At 64.1% G+C, this 25,050-nt stretch overlaps 1 protein-coding gene across 1 annotated transcript in view; it reads left to right on the plus strand.

Annotated features, from left to right (window-relative positions):
- The window catches only part of ZFPM1 (zinc finger protein, FOG family member 1), a 69,658-nt gene extending 56,048 nt beyond the window's left edge, over nt 1-13,610 (plus strand). The window contains 6 exon segments of the mRNA XM_067717879.1: nt 5,573-5,675; nt 7,197-7,406; nt 10,645-10,878; nt 11,167-11,262; nt 11,344-11,490; nt 11,629-13,610. Coding sequence (XP_067573980.1) covers nt 5,573-5,675; nt 7,197-7,406; nt 10,645-10,878; nt 11,167-11,262; nt 11,344-11,490; nt 11,629-13,481 — 2,643 coding nt within the window. The 3' untranslated portion in view covers nt 13,482-13,610.
- Nucleotides 13,611-25,050: the final 11,440 nt, after the last annotated feature.

Genomic DNA, 25,050 nt, shown 5'->3' on the forward strand with positions numbered 1-25,050 from the left:
TGGCGGGGGGAATGATGAAAGGGTGGGTAGAAGGTGGATGGATGGGTGGGTGAGTGGATGAATGGGAGGATGGATGGATGGACAGGTAGATGGTGGACTGATGGGTGGAAGGCAGAACGATGGGCAGAGGTGGATGGATGGGTGGATGGGTGGGTTAGTGAATGTGTGGATGAATAAACGGATGGATGGTGGATGGATGGGTGGATGTGGATGGATGGGTGAGTGGATATGTGGATGGATAAATGGATAGTGGATTGCCATGTGGATGGTAGATGGAGGATGGACAGGTGGATGGTGGATTGATGGGTGGATGGTAGGTGGACCAGTAGGAGGAGGATGGATGGGTGGGTGAATGGATGTGTGGATGGATAAATGGATGAAAGATGGACAGGTAGATAGTGGATACATGGGTGATAGATGGACAGGTGGATGGTGGGTGGACAGGTGGATGGTAGATGGCCGAGTAGCAGGTGGATAGTTGGGTGGATGGATGGACAGACAGGTAGATGGTAGATGGAAGGTTGAATGCTAGATGGATAGTCAGAAGGTGGATGGATGGATGGATGGTGGGTGGACAGGTGGGTGAGTGGATATGTGGATGGACGGGTAGATGTTAGGTGGATGGGTGGGGACAGGTAGATGGTGGATGGATGAGTAGAAGGTGGATGGTTGATGGAAGTGTGGTTGGTGAATGGACAATTAGAAGGTGGAAGAATGGGTGAATGGTGGATACATGGGTGGATGGATGGATGGGTGGATGGTGGATTGTGGGGGATAGTGGATGGAGAGTAGAAGTTGGATGGCCAGGTGGATGGTGGATGGACGGGGAGAAGGTGGATGGTGGATGGGTGGATGGTTGTGGAGCAGCAGTTGAGTGGACATTGAATGGATAAATGGACGGTGGATGGACAGATAAATGGCAGATGGATGGGTGGACAGTAGATGGACGAGTAGCCAGTGGATGGGTAGATGGATGGATGGACAGGTAGATGGATGCATGCACGGGTAGATGGTAAATGGAAGGTTGAATGCTAGATGGATGGGCAGAAGGTGCATGGATAGCTGGATGGTGGACAGACAGGTGATGGTTGATGGAGGAGGGATGGTGGACGGACAGGTAGAAGGTGGATGGACACATGAATTGTAGATAGACACGTGGATGGTGGATAGATGGCTGGATATGTTGGATGGATGGGTGGATGGGTGGATGGACACAGATGCTGGATGGATGGGTCAATGGTAGATGGACAAGTAGCAGGTAGTGAATGGTGGATGGACAGGTAGAAGGTGGATACATGCGTGGATGGCGGGGGGAATGATGAAAGGATGGGTAGAAGGTGGATGGATGGGTGGGTGAGTGGATGAATGGGAGGATGGATGGATGCATAGGTAGATGGTGGATGGGTGGATAGGTAGATGGTGGATGGATGGACAGGTAGATGGTATACTGATGGGTGGAAGGTAGAACGATGGGCAGAGATGGGTAGACGGGTGGGTTAGTGGATGTGTGGATGAATAAACGGATGGATGGAGGATGGATGGGTGAGCGGATATGTGGATGGATAAATGGAGTGGATTGCCGTGTGGATGGTAAGAGGAGGGTGGGTGGGTGAATGGATGTGTGGATGGATAGATGGATGATAGATGGACAGGTGGATGGTGGGTGGACGGGTGGATGGTAGATGGCCAAGTAGCAGGTGGATAGTTGGGTGGATGGATGGACGGACAGGTAGATGGAAGGTTGAATGCTAGATGGATGGTCAGAAGGTGGATGGACGGCTGGATGGTGGGTGGACAGGTGGATGGACAGGTGGGTGAGTGGATGTGTGCACGGATAAAGAATGGTGGATGGACGGGTAGATGGTGGATAGATGGTTGGATGGATGGATGGACAGGTAAAAGGTGAACGGGTGTATAGTGGATTGATGGGTAGAAGGTGGATGGACGGGTGGATGGTGGATAGATAGGTGAGTCAGTGGATGTGTTGATGGGTTAATGGATGGTGGATGAATGGGTAGAAGGTAGATGGATGAGTAGATGGTGAATGGATAGATGTTGGCAGGATGGGTAGATGGATGGATGAATGAACAAATGGGCCCTCACTCACTCGGCCCATCCGTCTGTCCAGTTGTCCTCCCACGGCTCACCCACTTTAGCCACGAGGCCACCGTGACATCAGTGAGAGCTGGGAGGGTGCCCCCTGGGTGGCACGCAGGGCAGCAGGTCTGAGCCTGCCTGTGAGGCTGACGTGGGACCATCAAGGCCCAGCCGCCAGCTGACCGCACGCAGATGGGCTCTGAGCGGTGGGGCCCCTCCAAAGGCCGCTGCCAGCGGTCATTGCCTGGCACAGCCCGACTCCCAGCAGGATGATCCCGGGCCAGGGGGTGACGGGGCTGCGGTGCACGAGCCCGGTGCCCTCCTGGCGAGGCCCCTCTTCCTCTGGCTGTGATAGGGAGTAATTCCCAAGGGAAGGCGCTCAGCCCAGGCGTGGTGCATCATGGGTCTTTCTTTGCCAGATGGGGCCATGCCTTGAGCCGCCCGTGTCGTGCTTCTCTTGCCTCATGAAACGTCTGGTGCCAAGGGTGGAAAGCCATTGCCTCTGGCGATGGTGAGTGGGACGCAGGCGGGGGCTTCTCAGGACACGCTGAAAGGGAGAGATGAGTGCAGGCCCCGATCAGGGCCTGCCCCAGGTTCCCGACCTCCCGCGAACCTGCCCGCAGTGCCCTGGGGAGGCGTTCTGCAGGCCCCCAGCTCCCCTCGACGCTACTTCACGCGCTGTATGGCGAGTTTGGGAACAGCCTCAGATACAGCTGTCACAGCGGATGCGGTAGAGATAGGGTTTCTGATGGCTATCAGCGGGCACAGAACCCAGACACTGACCTCTTTGTTGGGGGAACAAGGAGGGTTCTCAGATGCACCCAGAGAGTTTAAAGTGGCCGTCCGCCGTCCCGGGGCTGGGTGGGGCAGCCTGGAGTCAGGAGGGAGGGACAGGGCGACCCCCAGGGCTAAGGCAGGGTAGGGGCCAAGCTTTTTTCAGACGCTGCAGCCGGCCTGTCTGGGGTGAACCCCAGACCCAGCAGTGAGCCTGGGGCGCCGGTGGAGGGGAGGTGGCCGGCAGTACACACATCTCTGATCGTTTTAGGCTCGCACCCCGCTGCCCACGGGCAGGGCCAGGAAGGGAACCTGCCTCAGCCTGGCGCCTCCGACCACCAGAGAAAAGGGCTTCTGTTCCAGGGCTGCTTGGAATTGGGGGATGGGGGGAGAAAATAAATAACGGGGCAGCGGGGCGAGCTGTAGCCCTAGCGCACGGCAGGGTCCAGCTGCCCGGGACAGTGCGCGTTGCCACCCCACAGGGACAGGGGCAGACTGGGCATGGCCGTGCTCCTCTCCCCGGAGCCGTGGGGCGCCGGCTCTTGCACCCCTAGGGTCCGTGCGCAGGCAGGGAGGCTGGTGATGGTGGGCCCAGCCTGCCTCATTTAAGTGGGGGCCAGGGGCCCCCAGAGTGTTAAGGGCTGAGGGAACGAGGGTGAAGGGTCTGGTGGTCATACGGCCTGGATCTCCTGGCCCCTCTCCCTCCTGTGAGTCAGGCGCGGGGTGCAGGATGCAAGCCCCCCTCCAGGTCCCCACGTCCCCTGCCCCTCACCCGCCCAGGGCAGCCACCAGGCGAGGGGCCGCTCCCAGCAGGAGGCACACAGCCGGGAACACAGCGCCGCCGTCTCCCCTCCACTCAGATGGACGCGGAAAATTCAGGGGTTCTGCAGCGTCAGCAGAGCTGTGCGCGGGCGCTTTTATCATGCCGCGAACACGCCGCTCCCGGGAGTGATAAGCATTAAACCGACCGGGAGGCTGTCAGTCTCAGTTTGAGGGTTTAGAAATATTGGGACGAATAATTAGATTTCATATCGTTACCGCAGCACCCATCGGAGGATCAGGCAGATTAATTTTTTTCTCCCTCCTCCACTCATTAATATTCATTAGAGACTCAGGGAGACCCTGGCCTCCGCCTCTCTGCTGGCCCAGGTCAGGATAGCTGGGACGTGGGCGCCGCCAGTCAATCGCTGCTGTGCCAGCACCCCCCCACCCCGGTCCCACTTTGGCCCCCCAGCCTGTCCGCAGCTGTGGGTGACGGGGACCCCCAGGTCTGCAGCTGCCCGTTAAAGCATGCTGCTTGGTGGAGACACTCGCCCCCAGTTGATACCTGGCGGTTGCTGGCCTGCCGCCCCAGTGGACATCAGCCTCCTAGGTCCGAAGGCTGTCTTCTGCCCACTGTGTCCTGCGGGCCAAAGGGAATGGAGAAGCAAGGGTGGCGGGACTCCTGTTTGTCCTGTGTTTGTCACGTGCCAGGCGGCTTCACACAGGCTTCCACTTCCCAGTGCCCCAGGGAGACTGAGTCAAAGAGGGATGTGACCCACCCCCAGAGCAGGTGGCAGCACAAGGACGGTGGAGGGAGCCCACGGGCTCGGGGCATTGCCGTTTGCAGGGAGGGCGGGCATGGTGCTATTGGGCACAGTCAGGGAGTCTGGACTGGACCCGATGCCCAGCTCTGGAGCCCACGTGCTCCCTGCAGGCAAAGCTCAGTAAAGCCGTGGTCTTGGACCAGGCGGGGAGATGCCCAGAACACGTCAGGGGACCTCCCATGTGTCACTGCTCCAGCCATCCCATCACGCTAGCTTCCTGGCCAGCTGCCCCATCCAGGTGACGGCGAGTGACACTGGGCCTTGAGTTAGAGCTTCTGATACACAGTTTGACTAAAAAGCTTTTATTTGCATAAAACAAAGAAAATACTCAGACACGAATGGGCTGTGCCTTTCCACACGGCGCCCAGTGGCAGAGCTTGGGGACCCCCTGCAGGAGAGGAGCCGTCCACAACCCATCCAGCCCTGGGGCTGTGGCCTGAGGGGCAGCTGCGGTCATCACCCTAACTTTCTGCGGCCAGTCAGGGCCAGGGTCTGTACCTCATCGCCTCCGTGTGGCAAGGGCCAGCCCCCTCCCAGAACCATGTAGGACAGGGGACGTATGTTTGCAGTGCCGCCTGGGGAGGGTGCCGGAAATCAGGCCACCCCTTCTGGGCGCCGCTGGCAGCCCCAAGTGAGAACCGAGCTCAGGAGTGCTCTTCCACTCCGGGCGCTGCAGAGGCCTGGCTCGCAGACCAGGCCGCTGGAGACAGCGTGTCTGGGCGAGGGGCTGACCACGGTCTGCGAGCCGCAGGGAGGCCAGGTGCTGAGACAGTCCCACAGCTCACTCTGTAGGTCTCTGGGGGCCTGTGTGTGGGAGGAGCCTGCGTCCGGTCCAGTGCCCCACCAGGGAGGGGCAGCAAGAACGGAGGTCCGGGTGTGCCTCCCCGCTCTGCCACTCACTGGCTGTGTAACTTTAGGCAGGTTGCGCCACCTCTCTGGGCCTCAGTTTCCAAGGGAAACCAAGGACCCGCAGCCTGGACAGGGCGCCCACGGGGCAGACTCTCAGGCATCCCTCACAGGGAGCCCCCCGCTGCCCCGGCCAGCCTCTCCTCTCTCCTGCTGACTGTGTCCGAGGGCGTGACTGAGTCCTTGCTGACCCCCCTCCCCGCCCCCAGAGCCCGGCCCTGACCCTGCTGCTGGAGGACGAGGCCTGCTGGCTGAGGACGCTGCCCCGGGCCCTGACCGCGGCCGAAGCCAACTCGGAGATCTACAGGAAGGGTTGGTATCCTGGCGTTTCCCTCACTGCCTTCCGGAGGGTGGGGGGGTCACGGCTCCCCCTGGGCCGGCTCTTAAAGGGAAACCAGCCTGCTTGGGCCGGGCCGAGGGGCTGGCCACCGCTGCCACCACACGCCCAGTGCCCCCATTAATGCTTGCCTAGGGCTGGACAGGCGTCGGCCCCGGGGGTCGGGGAGAGCGGGCCCAGGCCAGGACTGCCCTCAGGGCCTCTGGGAGACCACAGGGACAGTGGACACTGGCAGGGCCTGGTGGGCCCACCTGGGGGTGCCCACTGGACCAGGGCCCTGTGCGGCCTGACTCCCTCCAGGAGTGGTCAGGAGAGCCATGTCCAAACCCAGCTGGGGGGCCTGGGACAGGTCCCCTCACCTTCTGGGGCCTCTGTTTTGTGAAGCTGAGGAAAGCTCCACGTCCCTCCTGCAAACCTGCACTTTCCAGGAGTGGCCCTGGGAGGGCGGGGTGGGGTGGGGGGACCCCCCCATTACAGATGAGGCAGCTCAGGTCCCGGGGAGGATGTGGGGAGCCAAACACCACAGCATGGCCACGGGAAATCCACCTCCTTCTTCCGGGGCGGGGGGGGGCTCCGCTTCGGTAGAATGTTCTGGGGGTGTCACCCTCACCATCGCCTCCTGAGCACACTGGACTAATGTCCTGTGGGCAGAGCCAAAGGCCCCTGGAGGTGGGCAGGGGCAAGCTGGGCTGCTGCTCCAGCACCTCCCCAGCCCCTCCCTACCTGGGGGCCTCCAGGGCACAGCAGGTGCTGAGGCCAGCATCCGGGGCCCTGCACGTTCCGTCTGCCCTGCCATTGGCCCCGAGGACCTGGCTAGCACAGCACCTGTGTGCCTGTTTCACCCCCTGGCCCACCCTCCCTGCTTTGGGGTGCTCTAAGGACCCAGAGAGCAGCTGGAAAGCACGGGAGGGCCCAGGTTGGCAGCAGGTGCCCAGCTGGGGGTACGTACACCTGGCGGGGACGTGGCCCAGTTAGCAGTGCCTGGCCTGTCCCCCCTGCTCGCCTGGTCAACAGGGTTCATCTGCCCGGGCAGATGCTAGCCAGGTGGCCTGGTCCCGTGGGCAGCTCAGCTCGGGTCCTGTTGGCCAAGGCTGCCCCCGCTGGCCACCGTAGCAACAGCCACGCTGGCTGAGTAGCGAGGAGCTGGGAGGCCTTTCTAGGGCGTGGGTGAGCGGCTCCCAAGCCCTCCCCGCCGCTCTGCTCCCTCCTCCTCTAAGAGGGCCGTCGCGCTCCGACGGACACAGGCAGGGAGGCCCAAAGAGCAGGCAACACCTAGTCGCCCTGAGGAGGCAGGTGCACCACGGAAACCAGCCGGCCACAGCTGCGAACCGGGTGTGGCTTCGCCCCGGCCACCACACCGGCTTCGGAACCCCCATGCCTAAGCTGGGGCGGCGCAGCGGGCATCAGGAGGATAAGATGGGCAGGGTCTTTGCAGAGGCGCGGCCGCGGTGGCCTGGGGCTGCCGGCGCCCCGTCACAGACGCCCTCCCCCCGCAGATGGCGCCCTCTGGTGCAGGCTCACCAGGCCAGTGGCCGCGGGCGGACGGCTGAGCGTGCTCCTCGCAGCCGAGCCCCACAGTGCCCCCAGCCAGCCTGTGAAGGAGCCGGTGGAGCCCGAGGGCCTGGCCCCCTCCCCCGCCGCCGACATCCAGCTCCTGCCCCAGCAGGCGGGCATGGCATCCATCCTCGCAACTGCAGTTGTCAACAGTGAGTAACCCGCTGCCTGCCCGCCCCCACCCCAGGCTCAGAGCTGCAGGCGGTGCCCAGCTCAGGATCTGCAAAGACTGGTCACCACTGCCACCTGAGCAGAGGTGTGCCCCGGGGGCACGCACGGGGGCCTAGCAGTGGGGTTCCAGGAGGGGCTCCAGGGTGCAGTCAGCGTGCAGGGGGCCACGTGGTGAGCTCCCAGATGCTGACGGGGAGGCGGGCTCTGCAGCAGAGCGGGCTTCTCACCACAGCGCCTCTGGCACACACTCCGCGGGGTCCAGAAGGCCCTTTTAGGTCGCCAGCTGGAGAGGCCGTGCAGGGCAGGGTGGAGTCTGGGACACATGCACCGTGGGGTGCCCAGCAGCAGCCCTGCCCTCGCTCACTAGATGCTGGTACCATCCCCACCTCCCAGTTGTGAAGGACGTGGTCAAGTGTCCCTTTGGGGCAGAGCCGCCAGTGTGGAGAGCTGCAGTGGAGGGACCACGTTTGTCACTCCTCCCTACAAGCAGCAGAGGGTCTGAGAACCGATGAGATTCACCGTTTCTCAAATCCTTGTTCAACGTCCACACCAAACCAGGCGGTCAAGGCGCTGGGGTCAGCGAGGTGGGGACAGCTGCCCGCCCTGAGGGGGCAGGCGGCACATCCACGAAGGAGGGCAAGTGGTGATGTGGGCAGTGGCTGGGGTGCTTGGGAGACACGCGCGCCGGGGAGAGCAGCTGAGCGGACAGCCCAGGCCCAGCGAGACGGCCACCGTGGCCAGAGCCAGACTCCGAGGGTGGCCCCGGACCAGGGCTGGGATTCCTTCTCAGAGAAACGACCGCGGCAGGGGGCTTTCAGGCAGCAAAGGGTACGACCCCATTTAGTTCTAAAATTGCATGGCTGCTAGACTGTAGGGTTGTAAAATTGGGAGAAAAGTGACCTTTTTAAGCAGGTCAAACGTGAAGACGGCACAGGGCCTGCCGGGGGGGGGGGGGGGTGCGGGGGGGGAAGCGGCAGCGTGAGGCCGGGGCTGCAGCACGGCCGCGGGGCAGACACTGTCCGTCCCATCGCAGTCAGGATGGAGGGCCCGTTCTGAGCAGCCTGACCCAAGACGCCTGTTGGGCACTAAGTGGAGCCCAGGAGGCGACTGGGGGACACGTGCTGGGGCTCAGGGTGCGGTAAGAGTCGGGGAGCTCCGGGCAGGACGAGGCCCCAGGGAGAGACAGGACCTGCAGACACTAGAGCCAGGGGTGAGGGGAGGCCCGCCGTGTCCCAGCTGTTGAGAGCAAAGGCAGGCAGCATGGAGGTCACCGTGACCCAGACACTGGCAGCCAAGTGAGGAGGGTGACACCGGAGGGGTGGGGACAAGCACAGGTGGGTGGGCCGGACAGGGCAAGGCCACTGCCTCAGGGAGAATGGGGTCCTGCAGGGGAGCTGAGAGGGTGGTGGTGAGCAAACAGGGGTCTTGTCTGACGTTGAGGTTTCAGGAAAGAAGGGTGCTGGATAGAAGGGTCTCTCAGAGGCCAGGACGGCCACCCCACCAGGGCAGGGAATGGCATCTGGTGCCCAGGGGGCTGCCTCTCTGTCTCTTTAGGATGGGTAGGTCGGGGGGGGGGGCTGCAGGGAGCCCCAGGTGCTGGAGGGCTTCCTCTCAAGCCTGCCCAGGAGCAGCCTCTCTGGGCCTCGGTTTCCCTCCCCTCGGGTCTGACACTGGTCTGTGAGGGCATGGTGGGCTAGCATCGTTTATACCAACCCCACGTGGGCCTCTCCTACTGGTGGTCTAGAAGGGCTTTCAGAACCCGAGCTCCAAAGTCAATCAGACCCGGTTTAATTCTTGAGACTCCACCACTCTGGGCCTGTTTTCTCATCTGTGGAAGCAGTAAAGGTAATGCCGGTCTTGAGGTGTCTGTGCAGGTTACCTGGGCTGCATCCACCCGGGACTTGGCCCGAGGTCAGCCCTGGGTTGGTGGGGCGACGACCGTCCTTGCTAAGTTTTAGGGCCGGGGCTGGGGCCCACATGGGCCTCCGAGGCTCCCAGTCCCTTCGCTGTGCCGCAAGCAGCAGCGCAGTCCCCAGCACTGACCCTGCAGATACCAACAGCAGCCCACAGCTGGCCCCTCAGACCCGGATCCCAGCTCAAGGCCTCAGCGCTGCCCCTCAACCTCCAAATAAAAGGGAACTTGAAAACCAGAAATAACACAGTAGGAAGAGTTGAGCCGGAAACACCGCAGGCACAGGGGCATGAGGAGTGCCCACCTCACTTGACAGACGGGCACTAAATTCCTTAAGAGAGGCAGAAGGTAGAAACCTGGCAGCCCCCGGGGGGCAGGCAGACCACGTGTTCAGTAACTACCAACCAGCGGGCTGAGAAATACGTCCCAACCCGCACACGACCCCCAAAAGGTGTCCATTCCGTGTGAAGGTCAAGGTCGAGACCCAGAACAAGGTCTCCCCCCTGCCCTGGGTTCAGCCTAGGGGTGGCTGGCCAAGGAGCAGGGACAGAAACAACAAAACATTCCTTATCATTCTGCTGAAGCACCCACCAGAGAATGCTCACCAGCTGGCAAATCCACCCCCGCCATCCAAACCCCCAACCGCAAAGGTACTTGGGTTAAATGTAGTGAATTCAGGAAGTTCTGACCAGTAACACAGGTGTATGGGGGGGGTGGGGAAGGGCGGTGCACCGGGAGGCTCCTCCTGCTCTGCAGCTCCTGGCCTCAGCCCCCTGCCTACCCAGAGCCACGCTCACCTCTCGCCCTGCTGCCCCAGTGCTTGGGGACTCAGGCACCCAGCGGCCCACACACTTGCTCACACGCACACACCTGTCTCCTCGTCCTCCTCCACGGGCACCCAGCTCCACGCCAGCCCTCAAGTCCCATCGCCCCCGCCAAGTCACAGAGACAATCAGGTCACGGACCCCAGCCTCGCTTCTTCCGTGGGCGCCCCCAAGAGACCACAGTGTCTCCTTATGGGGTTCCCTGTCCGGACGCAGCCCAGGGGCCACCCACCCCAGGATGCAAGTCCCCATGGCATCCTGAAGATCCGTAGAGAGGGGCCACGGAGTTACCAAGGGACACCTGAGAAGGCAAAGCAGTGAAGAGGGACAGCCCAGGTCACAAACCCCACCCCACCCCCAAGCTGGCAGACGCCGGGGCACAGCCCTCGTGTTGCAGAGGGCCCAGGGCCTGCCCCGGGTGCTAGGCGGCCAGCGCTGCTGCCGGGGCACCCCTCAGGCTGCACCCGCCTCTCCCGCCCGCAGAAGACGTCTTTCCCTGCAAGGACTGCGGCATCTGGTACCGCAGCGAGCGGAACCTACAAGCCCACCTCCTGTACTACTGCGCCAGCCGCCAAGGCACCAGCTCCCCCGCTGTGGCCGCCCCCGATGAGAAGCCCAAGGAGACCTACCCCAACGAGCGGGTCTGCCCCTTCCCCCAGTGCCGCAAAAGCTGCCCCAGCGCCAGCTCCCTGGAGATCCACATGCGCAGCCACAGCGGTGAGCCCCGCCCCCAACGGCGTGTCTCCCCGCCCAAGCCACGCATGCTCACTGCATTGTTCCTGGGGTTGCACAACTGCCGTGGACGTGCCCGAGTGGTCCTCCCACCCCGCCGAGCAGCCTCCCACAGGGCCCCAGGCCTCGCGCCCCGCCTGCGACCGGCTGGGTGGTCGGCTGGGGGCTGGGCCCCCGATGGGGTCCTAGGAGGCAGAGCTTAGGGGCCCTCCACACGTGCCCGTGCCGTAGTCCTCGGCTGGCCAGGCTCCCTTACCGGGCCCCATGTTCCAGGAGAGCGCCCCTTCGTGTGTCTCATCTGCCTGTCCGCCTTCACCACCAAGGCCAACTGCGAGCGGCACCTCAAGGTGCACACAGACACGCTGACGGGTGAGCGGGGCCAGGAAGGGGGCGGCGGGGTGTGCGGGACGCAGCCACCGGCAGGGCTCTGACACCACAGCCTACCTGCAGGTGTGTGCCACAGCTGCGGCTTCATCTCCACCACGCGGGACATCCTCTACAGCCACCTAGTGACCAACCACATGGTCTGCCAGCCGGGCTCTAAGGTTGAGATCTACTCATCAGGGGCTGGGCACCCCACTGCCAAGCTCCCCGCAGGTGAGCCCCTGGTGACCCTGCGGACTGGGAAGGGGGAAGCAGGCTCGGCCACGAGGGGTGGGGGGGGGGTGTCGGTTTCGGCCTCGGCGCTCCACCACCTCTGTGCCCAGCCCAGCTCTCCCTTCCCGCCCTCCCCAGCTTCAGGTCTGGCCCAGGCAGGTCCTGCTCCAGGCCTGAAGTGTGGCCCCTGGCGTCTCCCCGCAGACAGTCTGGCCGCCTTCCAGCAGCACACGGCGCTGCACGGCCCCCTGGCCTCTGCAGACCTGAGCCTGGTGCCCGCCCCATCACCGGGACTGGACAGGAAGGCCCTGGCAGAGGCCACCAACGGAGAGACCAGACCGGGCCCCCAGAACGGGGGTGGCGGCGAGCCCCCGGCGACCCCCAGGAGCATCAAGGTGGAGGCGGCAGAGGAGCCCGAGGCGGAGCCAGGGCCCCAGGCCCTGTCGCGGACGCCATCACCGCCCAGCGCCGGCCCCAGCCCCGTCCGCGTGAAGGCGGAGCTGTCCAGCCCCACGCCCGGCTCCAGCCCAGGGCCCGGCGCACTCTTCCTGCCGCAGTTGCCCACGGCGCCGCCTGCCTCCGAGATCCTGGCCAAAATGTCCGAGCTGGTGCACAGCCGGCTGCAGGCCGGCGCGGGGGTGGGCGCGCCGGCTGGCCTCTTCACGGGGGCCCCCAAGGGCGCCACGTGCTTTGACTGCGACATCACCTTCAACAACGTCAACAACTTCTATGTGCACAAGCGCCTCTACTGCTCCGGCCGCCGCCCGCCCGACGACACGCCCCCTGCCCGCCGGCCCAAGGCGGCCCCAGCCCCGCCGCGCGCGCCCCCCGCCCCGCCGCCCGCCGAGGCCGACGAGCAGCGCTCGCCGCCGGGCCCCGGGGCGCGCGAGGACGAGGCGGGGGGCGCGGCTACGCCCGAGGCGGAGACCGAGGCCGAGGCGGGCGGCCGGGGCAGCGAAGGCAGCCCAAGCCCGGGCAGCGGGGCAGACGAGGACGACGACCCCCGCCGGACGCTGTGCGAGGCCTGCAACATCCGCTTCAGCCGCCACGAGACCTATACGGTGCACAAGCGGTACTACTGCGCCTCTCGTCACGACCCGCCGCCGCGCCGGCCTGCGCCCGCCGGGACCTCCGGGGCCCCCGCGCCCGCTGCGCCGCCCGTGCGCACGCGCAGGCGCCGCAAGCTCTACGAACTGCACGTGGCCGGACCCGCCCCGCCCCCGGTCGGACCCGCCCCGTCCCCGGTCGGACCCGCCCAGCCCGTCGCGCCAGGCCACGCCCCCACGCCGCCTGCGTCGCCGGCGCCGCGGCCCGGAAGCGGAAATGGAGGCGGAGGTGGAAGCGGCCAAGACCCGGCGGAAGGCCCCATCGACCTGAGCAAAAAGCCGCGGCGCCAGGCTCCCGCCGCCGCCCCTGGCTCTGCGCCCGGCCTACCGGCCCTGGCCGATTACCACGAGTGCACAGCCTGCCGCGTGAGCTTCCACAGCCTCGAGGCGTACTTGGCGCACAAGAAGTTCTCGTGCCCCTCTGCCCCGCGCCGCCTGCGCGCCGCCCCCGAGGACCCGCCCGCCATCGTCTGTCCCTACTGCCCCCCGAACGGCGTGGTGCGCGGCGACCTCATCGAGCACTTCCGCCTGGCGCACGGCCTGCTGCTGGGCAAGCCCCCGGCCGGCTCCGGCCCTGGCGCCGAGGCCCGGACGCCTTCGCCCGCCGCTCCCCGCGACGGCCTCAACGGCCAGGACCCTTGGGAGCCGCCCGCCGGCAGCCCCCGGCCTGGCCCGCCCCCGGCCACGTCCCCCGAGGCCGTGCCGGCACCCCCCTCCCACTCGGACAAAGGCGTACAGACGCCCAGCCAGGGGACGCCGGCCTCCGTGCCCAACGGCAACCACAGGTACTGTCGCCTGTGCAACATCAGGTTCAGCAGCCTGTCCACTTTCATCGCCCACAAGAAGTATTACTGCTCCTCGCATGCGGCCGAGCACGTGAAGTGAGCGCCCGGCGCTGCTGCCCTGCAGGGGGACCCGGGACGCTCCAGGCACAGACCTCGTCCGAGAGGCTGCAGGGGGCAGCGCCCGCCTGGACCTTGGCACTTAATAAAGAAGTTCAGTTTGCTGAGCACAGTGGTGGAGCAGTCTAGTTCTCTGAGCGGGGGGGCCCTGCGGGGAGGGCACAGGCAGGGCCAGCAGCACCTGTAAGTACACGCAGGACACTGCAGGCCGGAGTCCCGCAGTGGCCCCGCCCTGCACCCGGGGCTGATGGCACTGCTCTGGGCCCCCTTGGGGCACGGGGAGAGCAGGCACTGCCCTTCTGGGTCCACTGTGCCCTCCAGGATCCAGCCAGAAGCTCTGGTTTGGCCACCAGACACCAAAGGGAGGAGCTTAATCTTGGCCAGCGGACAGCTCTTCCACCTGCTCAGTGACAGGCCACCAAGGAATCAGGGAGGGGAGCATGGTGGGGAGGATGAAGCCCTGCAGTTGCCGAGGCTGATGCGGGAGAAGGGAGAGTGGGAGAGTGAGCCGCTGACAGGCACTGGGGCCCACAGCGAGCGGGCACTGGGGCCCACAGCGAGCGGGCACTGGGGCCCACAGCGAGCGACCCCTGGGACCTGGGGGCTGCGGTGGGCACGAGGCTGGGGCCACACCACCCCCAGTCTGCCCTGCTGCTGCTGACCATGACCTGGGCCAAACCCAAGCAGGAGGAGCCCAACTGTGGTCCTGGCACGTGGCAGCTGGGGGGCTGTGGGCACCCTCCAGCCTGGTGTCCCTGTTTGCAGTACAGAATGTCTCTTCCGATATACCAGGCCGCCTACTGCAGATGAAAGTGAAACCTGACCTCTCACCTTTCTCTGCCTCTGAACATCAGATGTGCTTCCTGCCACCCACCCAGACTCACTCACCTGCTCGATCGAGGCAGGCTTCCTCCCGCCCAGCCCTCAGGGGTGACAGGCTAAGGAGCTTGTGTTCGGACAGGAACAGTCCCCACACCTCGCCCACAGGTACATGGGACACGGCCCCCTCCCGCTTGCCCCCAGCTGGCCCTGAGTACCAGGGTGTGACCAGGGCTGCTGGACAGTCGGGGGCCCCAGGAGCCAAGCTGCTTTCCTGGTAAATGCCCCACGTTGTGAAGACCTTCCTGGCTCTGCTCTCCTGGACTGGGGCAGGGAGGCTCCCAGACCCCTCAACTCTGCTCACTGTTGCACCCCGGAGAGTCTGAGGCTCCGCCTCTTGAGTCGCACCACCAAGTGCGGCAGATGTCATTCACCCTAAGGCAGGGGGAACGTCCCTGTGTGCTGATAAGCACAGATGCTCAAAGGGGAAGGATGGGGGAGACACGGGAAGGCAGGGGAAGCATCTGTGCTCGCCCCCACCCTTGCACCATGTGAGTGGAGGACAGCGCCACACAGAAAAGGGCCTCGGTGTCCACGCCCACCCGACCCCCACCCCAGGCCTGAACTGCTGGCCAGGCCAAGCTTTGTGCCAGGGAGGTCCTGCAGCTGGGTCCTGGGTCACATGCCCCCTGCTCTCCCCCCAACCCCGGTGCATGGCCAGCACCCTGCGGCCCTTGCCCCACTCAAGGTCCCCAGTGCTAGGCTCTCCACCCACAGCCCGGAGCCCACCTTCACTCTCCTCAGACCCCCATTTCCCACACACTGCCTCCTCTCATGCCACCCCATGTTCTCCCCGAGAACCTGCCACCACCGTCCCAGCTGCAGCCCAGGGACAGCGCTTGGCCTCCTTCCCACCTCTCTGGGAGCCCTGATGCTCCCAGACCAGCCCCCCGCCCCCATCCCCGAAGCTCACTCCACTTACGGTCCTGGGCAGGCACACGGGTTCCCGGGCCCCTATGTCTCTCTAGCCCAACCATGCCCCCCGCCCAGACCAGGGCCCCTATGTCTCTCTAGCCCAGCCATGCCCCCCGCCCAGACCAGTGCACCCACTACATGTCCCTCAAGGGCCCTGACACGTCCAAGGCTGAGCTCTCCCTGCTGCGTCTTCTCCCCACACCTGCGCAGACGTGGCCATCAACCCTCAGTGTCACAGCAGCTGTGACCACGAAACCCGCCTCTGCCCATCCTGGCCCCCAGGTCCACAAGTTCGCCTCACTTCTCTCTCAGGCCGATTCCAAACCTCAGCGCATCTCACTGCCTCCGGGGATGGCCGCCCCCGATGGACTGCACTGTCCCCCGCCAACACGACTCTTCACCGCCAGGTCGGGTGGTTGGGAGACCAGGTGGGGTCACAGCGGCTCCTGCTGCACAGAGGTGGCCGCCAGGCCCTGGTCGTCGCCCCATGGCCTGTTCATGCTGCTCCAGCGTCTCGGCGCCGCCTGCTCCCTGCAAGGGGCTGCCCTTCTCACGCTGTTTAGAGACCTTCCCTGACCCTCCGTCCTAACACCCTGCTCATTTCCCCATCATAGTGGTCACTCTTCTTACCCCCTTCTCCCTGCCCCACGGGCCTCGCCGACCTTGACCACTGCCTCCAGGGCACCTGGCCCACGGCCCGGGGAGGGGCACGTGGTCACTGCAGCCCCCCACCACGCCCCAGTCATCACAGCCCTCTGCAAAGCCAGCCCCGCCTGCCCACCTCCTGGGTTCCCTCCTCCATCCCATTCTCTGCTGGGCTCCTGCCTTCGGCCGCCCCCCAACGCTGTGCCAATTGCACCTCCCCAAGCCAGCTCTTATCAGGTGACACTGTACACACAGCATGCACAGCACTCGGTCCACATTCAAGGCCACTGTCCAACCCCAACTCCTCCTAATTGGGTCGCCCCCCCCCGCCCCGAGTCCTGTGTGCAAACCTCATCCAGGGCTCTGCAGCCCCGCGCACCCTGCGCCCTGTGCTGCCCGTCCACCCCTGGGGAAACCCTGGCACTAGGAATCACTGCAGGTAGACGTTCCTGCCACCAGGGGTCAGCAGTGACTCGTTTACATGGGCCGGCAGGCCAGGTGCCAAGACCTCTCGGCCGGCCAGGGCACCCGCCCTCTGTCTCCTGAGGACCCAGAAAGGGTGGGAGGCGGAGGCGGGTCCCAGACGCAAAAGGAGAACGTGGAGGAGGGCGGCGTGCAGCCCGAGGACCTGTATAGTCTGGAGCCACGTGGTCTCCACCGAAGGTGCAACAGAGATGACCGGCGAGCAAGGGAGGAGCCCCGAGGGCAGGGCCCTGGGTGCGGGGGCGCACGGGAGAAGGCGGGGGGCCCAGGCAGAGTCCCGGCAGGCATCAGGCGGGTCATACAGCTGCCCGTGCAGCAGCCCTGGAGGTACAGCCTCTACCCTCCTCCCCCATCACCGTCCTCACAGGAGGACGTGGGCTCCGGGAGGGGGCGCGACCGGACATCGATCAAGCCGGTGCTGGGAGCACCACCGCTGAGCGCGCACACGGCTGCCGTGGCCACCTCCCTTCTGAGGCTCCGGCCCAGCCTTGCTCGCAGACCTGCCCTCGCCTGCCTCTCACGGGTAGCAGCTCTGAGCAGCAGAGCCCAGGCCCCCCACTGCACGGCCAAGCCCGGCCTCGGCGCCTCCGTGTGGGGACAGCCGCGGGGGACGACTTAGGAGAGCAGTTCCCTGGGACACGGTTGGTCCCCGTTCCCGAGAGCACGCTTCTCCGGGGCAGCCACGTCGCATCACCCGAGCCCCAGTGGAGAATACACATTCCAGGGGCCCCGGACGGGCTGAACAGGCCAGGGCCTGGGAATCGGCCTTGATCAGGTCCCAGCAGATTCTTCTCTGGCCAGTCTGAGAAACACTTGCAGGGCAGGTGGTCAGACACTGTTCATGCCTTTATGGTCAGCCCAGCAGGCGCAGGACGGCCCTGCCGAGGAGCCTCTGTCAGCTGGGGCAGGACGCAGCGAGGAGGGGGCTGGGCCCAGACCTCAGCCCTTCAGAACCGCACGTTCCGACACTCCGTCCCAATACCATTCTGCCTTCACTGATCACCAGATGATCCTCGGAAGCCCCGGCCCCGCTAAGTCCAGGCCACGCTGCTGAGCAGAGCCGCCGGGGGCGGCAGCCATGCCCAGACTGCGGAGGTACCCTGGGCAGAGTCCGAAGGGCACGCGGCTGGGAGAGCGAGCTGGGACTCCGAGGAGTCCGGCCGCGTTACTTAACTAGGGGCTCGCGGGTGGGAACCGCCCCCAGCCGCCGTCCCAGAGAGGAGTGCCAGGCAGCACCCCGAGGAAAGGAGGGGACCCCGCCCCTGACGCTGTGCTTGCGGGCGGCGCAGCCCCGAGTCCTGACCGGTGTGACGGGGCACCCTCGCTCCGGGAGCACGACCAGGCCCGAGGCTCCTTTGTTGCCACACGGCTGCCACCGTCACGCTCGCCCCTGATCCCCACCCCCACCCCAGAGCCTGGCAGCAGGAGAACTAATGCCCCGATGGAACCAGCCTGAGCATCGGCTCCCTGCGCACCTAACATGCCCAGGGGGCGAGCAAGCCCCTCCCTACGTGCAAACGGCCGCACAGTAGCCCAGGCGCTGTGCTCAGGGGCTGGGCGCTGGGGGCTGGAATCCTGCCACCGCTGTGCTGCTGCGGCCGACCCGTCCCAGGGAAGCCGACCAGGGCACCTGCAGAGGGAAGCGGCCACCGGGACGTCCCCATGACACTGTGAGGTCGCATCAGTGGGCGACAACAGATAATTCAAAACAGAAGCTTGAGATGCAGACGTGTCTGGAGATTCAAAATAGTATAGGACTTTGCACGGCAAGAGAGGACAGGGCTGACTGGGTGTCACGAGTCTAACACCAGCTCTGAGTTACTACTCACCGCCCCCGAGACAGGGCCGCTAGCCAGTATTTCCAAGAACCCCAAAATGCAAAGGCTTTAAAAGACACCCAGGGTCTGAGGACCAAATTCTTGAGGGACACACATGTGAACTGACCCCCGCCCCTACCCAGGAGGGGCCACCCCGGGACCCACGCCACTAACTCAGTGGGAATCAAAGCAAAGGCTGCGGCCAGGGAGGATCCCGACACCACGAGGCGGCTCGAAGGACAGGAGACGACGCCCACAGCCCCGCCCCGCAGGCTCGGTTGGGAGAGGCCCTGCCCCTGCACACGCGGGAGCCCAGCCACCTCTGCCACTGGGGTCGCCCCTCGGACGCAAGAAAGCCGGGGGCGGGGAGCGGGGTACGCTGCATGAAGCCCGACTCCCCACCCCCCGGGCTGGTGGGTCTGTAACGTCTCTGAACGCGGCAGCCCCGATGGCTTGATTCCATCCACAATGTGAAGAGGCCCCAGCGGACCCCGAATCCAGATGATCCCAGCAGCCCCTTCTTGACTCCCAGGTGCAACTCTTAGAATTCTGTCGTTAACAGCCCTCTGATCAGGCCCACGGCAAGAAACGCAGCCGACAACGCCAACCTCTCCACGGAAGCTGAGGAACGAAGCCTGCTCCCCACGCGTCCCCGCCTCCGCCTGGGCCGTGCGTGGCCACGCCCCGCTCCGCTCCGCGTGCGGGCCTGCCGAGGGGACTCAAGCTGCTCTTCACCGCCCTCAGTGAGGCCCCGCCCCACCAGGGCCAGGCGGACCCACCAGAGCCAGGCGGAAAACGTAGTGTGGGGCGGGGAGGCGGAGGGCAGAGAGGGATAGCACAGCTGGCCGGCGCTTGAGACCGAAAGCACACCTGCTGCCCCCGCCCCCTGTCCACAGTCAGGTGTTTTCTGAGGCTGTGACTCGATGCTGGGTGGGAGCAGAGCTTCTAGCCAGACGAACGGCCCTCGTACACTCATGCACATGCTCCCAGCCTCTCGTCTGCAGTGGGTGAGCCGTTATCTCGTGGACGGAGCACCTTTACAGGAGCCCCTCGGGCGTGGCCGGGACACACCACTCTGCCCAGTTCTCTGGGTTCCCTGGATGTCACCTTCACGCCGCCCAGGGCCTCTTCAGGGACATCCCTTACAGGCTGGTCTTTGACAGTTAAAGAGTTCCTGCAGGCCCCCTGCAGCTGACACGAATGCCCTTTATCACGCAGAGGGTAGTCAAAGCTGGACCTGCCACCTCATTAGGTCCTGCTCGAAAGCGAGGCCACTCTGAGCTCCATGGAAATCACGTCTCAGCACTCCAGGTGACAGGGCTGACCCCGTGAGTCAGCACAGAGAAATCTCCCTAATGATGCTCGCCTTCCATGACACTCCAGCCACCCAGCAGAGGGCAGCTGGGAAGGAGCAAGGACACGCACACACCTCCTCTGCTTTGACACCAGCGACTCTGAGTGTGCGCCAGGGAATCCAGGGGCGCCCCCAACCTTTCCAGAGGGCCAGCAAGGTCCTCCTTTGACCGAAGTTGCATGAGTGGCACAAAAGCCAAGGCGGGTGTGACAAGTGGACCTTAGCACGGACCGAGGCAGCAGATCTGGCAGATACGGCAATGGGCACCCTGGCCCTCCCACCCCCGTCTCACAGGAAAGCAACAGAAACCAGTTTAAATTAACAATGTCCTTGATGGGGCTTCCCTGGTGGCGCAGTGCTTGAGAGTCCGCCTGCCGATGCGGGGGACACGGGTTCGTGCCCCGGTCTGGGGAGATCCCACATGCCGCGGAGCGGCTGGGCCCGTGAGCCATGGCCGCTGAGCCTGCGCGTCCGGAGCCTGTGCTCCGCAACGGGAGAGGCCGCAGCAGTGAGAGGCCCGCCTTACGCCAAAAAAAAAAAAAAAGAAAATGACAGCAAGGTATCAGAGTTTAAAAACGTGTAGAGGTGAAACTGCGTTTACTGTGTATAAATCACCCCAATTTAAAAAGCTCACAGCAGGATACTGAGGTGAAGGGGGGACACCTGGGGCACAGCAGCCCCATGGGACCTGAAACTCCCCGCAAGGGTCTGCGTCCTGTGAGGGTCTCTGAGCAGTGGCCCCGTCATACCTGTGCCTTTCTTCCTGAGCGAGTGAGTGAGTGAGTGAGTGAGTGAGTGTGTGTGTGTGTGTGTGTGTGTGTGTGTCCCACAGATGCTGACTGCACACCTGCAAGCCGCAGTCCCCAGACCTTCAGAGCAGCCTCACCGCCTCTGGGCGCCCTTCCCACTCCAGACAAGGGACCGTGCCTGGGGAGGGGGACGCCCGTGGAGAAACCGCACCCTGCCACCGCCTCTGCCACGACACCTCTCCGGGAGCATAAGTGCCCTCGCACACAGGCCACTGGTGCCGTCGTGCCCAGCAGCAGCGCCCGTAGACGGCCCGTTGGTGGCAGACTGTCCAGCACCCCCTCAGAGCAAAGGAGCCCCGTGTAAGCGGCTGTGAATCGCTCGGGAGAGAGAAGACCAGACCGTCTTAAGGGCCGAGGCGCTGAGTCATGGGAGCCTTGAGGTGCTGATGGGCATTTGAGAAACTGCCGGACGCCTGTGAGGACGCGGGACACAGAGGGGCCTGGTGGTTGGGGTGTCCTAGGACCGACGGTGGCCGGGCACTCTGCTCCCGGGACAGGGCAGCTGCGCAGGGGCGTGTAGGGCCGCCCCCCGAGGACTGAGCCCCAGGAGGCTCTGGGATGGGGGTGTCTGAACGGTATTCGGTGCAGCGGCGAGCGGCAGGCCTCCCCGGGTCTGCCTCCACCTGCTTCCAACCCTGGTCCGCTCCGCCCACCTGCAGAGAGTGTCCTGGGGCGGCCAGAGCAGAGGACCGCAGGCTGGGGGCCTCAAGGCAGGTGAGGCTGTGGGCGGGCACGCCCTCCGCAGGCTCTAGGGAGCGTGTGTCTTGCCGGCCTCGCCCCCATGCTGGTCTTGCTCAGGTCTTAGGGTCCCCGGCTGTGGGCACTTCCCTCCGAGCCCTCCCTCCGCCTTCTCTCCTCTGCGTCTGTGTCTCTCCTCTTCTGTCTCTTTTAGGGACACCCTTACGGGGTTTAGGGCCACCCTAATCCAGGATGACTTCAGTGAAATTCTCACCTTAATCCCATCTGTAAGACCCTTCTCCCAAACAAGGGCACAGGCTGAGGCACCAGGTGGACGTGAACTTGGGGGACACCTTCCAACCCGATGCCCCCTGAGGCTCTCAGGGAGACGTGGCCTCCCCTCCTCCCTGGGAGCTCCTGAAGAGTCAGGGCTGCCACCTCCTTCACATCACCCGGCTCCACACAGATGGACGGACGAAAACAGCTCCATTTAATCCCTTTGCTACTCCTGGCTGCGCTGGTTTCCCCTGAGGGAAGTGCTCCGCGGCAGCCGAGGAAGCTGGGGCCGGGCCAGGCGCTCTGTCGCCCGACGATGACATGACGGCTACCGCGTGTCATAGGCCTGTTTCCAAGCTGGGCCCCACGTGGGCTCCCATCCCATGCGTGTAGCTGGGCCTCCAGGCTCCAAGTTGAGCCACCTCTGTGCTTAGCAGCGACCCTGGCTGTGACCTTGGCAGCAAACCCACCCTGAGGCCCTGGTGTGAGGGGGAGATTGAGCCCGTTTCTTCAGCCCAAGAGAGAAAAACAGAGCAGGGTAAACAGGAAGAGCCAGAGAGATGGAGAGAAAAGGGGACGAAGGCGGGGGGGGGGGGGGGGGGGAGGAGCCAGGGCCGCCCGTGTCCACAGCATCCTGGGCAGCCCCCCACCTCCAGGGCTGTGGGCTCGCTGGCCGCCTCGCCCACCCTCCGAAGGGACAGCCAAGCACCCACGCCCTACTCCGCCCAGGCCACGCCGGCGCCCCGCGGACTGTGCCGAGCCGGCCTCAGGAGGGCCGAGGGGGTCCGCCACGAGTGGTTTTCTAGCAGCTTTACCGAGGTACACCTCACATGCCATACAACTCACCCGCTTACGTGCACCACTCACCAGTTTGCCACAGATGCGCAGAGGTGTGCAGCCACTGCCACCGTCAAGTTCAGAACAGTCTCATCACCCCCAACCTCCACGGCGCCCCCCCAGCCCCCCGCAACGACGGATGGACTCTCTGTCTCTGCAGATTCACCCGTCCCGGCCGTTTCACAGGCACGGAACCACTCATGCGTGTCCTCGTGTCTGGCTTCTGTCTCTCAGCGCGTTTTCCAGGTGCGTCCAGGCTGTGTCGGTGCCGCTCTCCCGTTAAGGCAGCGTAGTATTCCGCCGCGTGCCTGAACCGCATTCCGCTGCTCATTCGGTGACGCGCACTGTTTAGCTACGTGAACGACGCTGCTGCCGGCATCCACGCGCACGTGTCTGTGTGGATGTGCACGTCCATTTCTCTGGGCAGACACCCGGGCGTGGAATCGCGGGGTCCCGCGCTAACCGTGTCTTTAACCTTTTGGGGAAACACCAGACCAGTTTCCACCCGCCCCAGCAGCGACAGGGCCTGCTTTCTCCCCGCCCTCATCCACACTCGCTGTCTCTGACACTCTCCTGAGCTGTCCTGTCCCCCAGGTGTGCGGCAGTGCCTCACTGCAGTTTCATCTGCATTTACTGATGGCTAATGTTGGCCATCTTTTCCTGTGCTTGTTGGTCATTCGTATTTCTTTGGAGAAGTGACTCTTCAGACCCTTCGCCCATTCCTACAAGGTTTTTATGTTCACTTTGAAGTGAAAAAACAGAACCTGGAGGTCATCGAGTCTAAAAATGATAGGAACGGGCTCTGGCCTCAGACACCCAATCCCACCTTGGTGCCTCCCAGCCACACGGCCACGAGCAGCTCACCTCCAGGACCCCTGGTGTCCTCGCCAGCCCAACGGGGTGAGGGCATGCCCACAGCAGGAACTCCGTAGTGAAGTTCACAGAGCGCCACGGCAGAGCCCTTCTGAACCCGAGCCCCAGGGCAGGCGGCGTGACCATGTCCCACCTCTGCAGGCAGAAGAGCAGTCGGGCGCCCAGAGCCAGCAGGTGGAGGCGGAGTGGCGGGGAGAATGAACACCCCTGTCCCCAAGGGGAGAGAAGCAGAGCTGGGGGCAACGCTTGTCCTGAACCGACAGATTCTAGGTGGGCTCTGGGGAGGGAGAATAGGAGGAGGACACAGAGGACACGCAGACGACGCAGGCGAGAGGCCCAGCTCGCCAAGCTTCACTCCCTGAGCTCGCCTCGCCGTGTCTGTGAAATGGGAAGGTCTCGCAGGATCCCACCACACCCTCAAGGGTCAGGGGTAGACGCCACTCTCCCAGCAGTACCGTCCCATTCACCCCACAGGAGTCAGAAAGGGCTCCAGGCCCCCAGCCCCGGCAGGCTGGGACCCGTGTCACCTGGCGGGGCCACTGCCGCCCTTCCTTCCACAGGGTGTCACGCAGGGAACCCCAGGGACCTCCTTGGTTCCAGCCCAAGCTCAAGGCTGGACTGCTTGTCCATGGGCCCCTGAGTGGCCCAGCTGAGGGTCCCTGCTCTGCCCACCAGGTCCACCCCCTCCGACCTGGCCTGGCACGTGGCTCATCCGAGGGGGTCAGTGGTGGGTTTCGGAGCTGCAGGCTGGAGAGGACAAGGCCCCCAGAGCAGGGCCCCCAGGCTTTGGAAATTCACAAACCAAAAACTGTTCACAATGACCTCTGGTCTCTCTCCTTCTCTCTTCTCCTTCCTTCCTTCCCCAGATACATTCATTTTTTAAAACTACTGTTTAATCATCTCAGTATTTCATAAAAACACATTTTAACATAAAAATGTTAGGAGGAGGACATAATCTCAGAACAAAACAGAGTCTTTTACGTGAAGCAAATTTGACTTCATGAAATCCCCAATTTTGCTCTAATTTCACTGCAGACTCATAGAAACTCTGCCACAGAGCACAGGTCCCTGGGTCAGGGCTTGGGAACTCTGTTCCCATATGAAGCTTCCTGCCCCAACTTCCTTTTACAGAGGACGAAACAGAGGGTCCAAGGGGTTAAACGCCTGTCACTGGCAGTGCTAGGCAGGACCCCGCTGCTCCGTGCCACAGCACAGAGACCCAAATCTGGCTGCGTTTAGCCAGAATCCACCCCGAGCTTGCACATTCACCCCGACGTGCAGACACCCCCTTCTACACTTCCAGCTCACTGCATCACCCCCGAAGGAGACCCCCTCCACCAGCACTCGCGCCCCAATCCGCTCACCCCTGCAGCCTCTCATCTGCTCCATCTCTGAGGACTTGCCTGTTCTGCACGCTTCCTGGAAGTGGAATCCCACCTCCCGGGCCTCGGGCACCTGGCTTGGTTCACTTGGCACACACCCGGGGCTGTCCGCACTGCTGCGCGTGTCCAAACCCCCGCCTTAAGGCTGGCCAGCGTGCCGCCATGTGTAGGCTGAGCTCTGTGCAACCACGATCCCGGGAGGCATGTCTGACTTGTCAGGTTTTACGTGTGTTCGTGGCAGCTGGGAGGCGACAGCTCTGAATCACGAGGCTGGTAGCACTGAACCCTGTCAGCCCCACTGAGTGGCCTGTCCTGCTTCCTCTCACCATCCCTAAGATGACGCCCAGGAAAGCCCCTGCCTGCCCCAGGTACACGAGTCATGGCCGTCGTCTCTCCAGAAAGCAGTGACCCTGCCCAGGGGCCCATCGCGTGACACCTGGCCAGCTGCATCCCCACGCCCCTGGGGTCTGGCTTCTTGCAAGGCAGACTCCAGCGCAGTTGTCCCTGGTTGCCCCCAGCCGCGTGAACCTGAGCCTCGCCCCTCACTTCCACACGCCTTCCTGTGTGCTGTCCCCTCCGGCTGGGGTACCCCTCCTGATCTTCC

Source organism: Pseudorca crassidens, chromosome 20, assembly GCF_039906515.1.
Source record: "Pseudorca crassidens isolate mPseCra1 chromosome 20, mPseCra1.hap1, whole genome shotgun sequence".
NCBI classification, from domain to species: Eukaryota; Metazoa; Chordata; class Mammalia; order Artiodactyla; family Delphinidae; genus Pseudorca; species Pseudorca crassidens.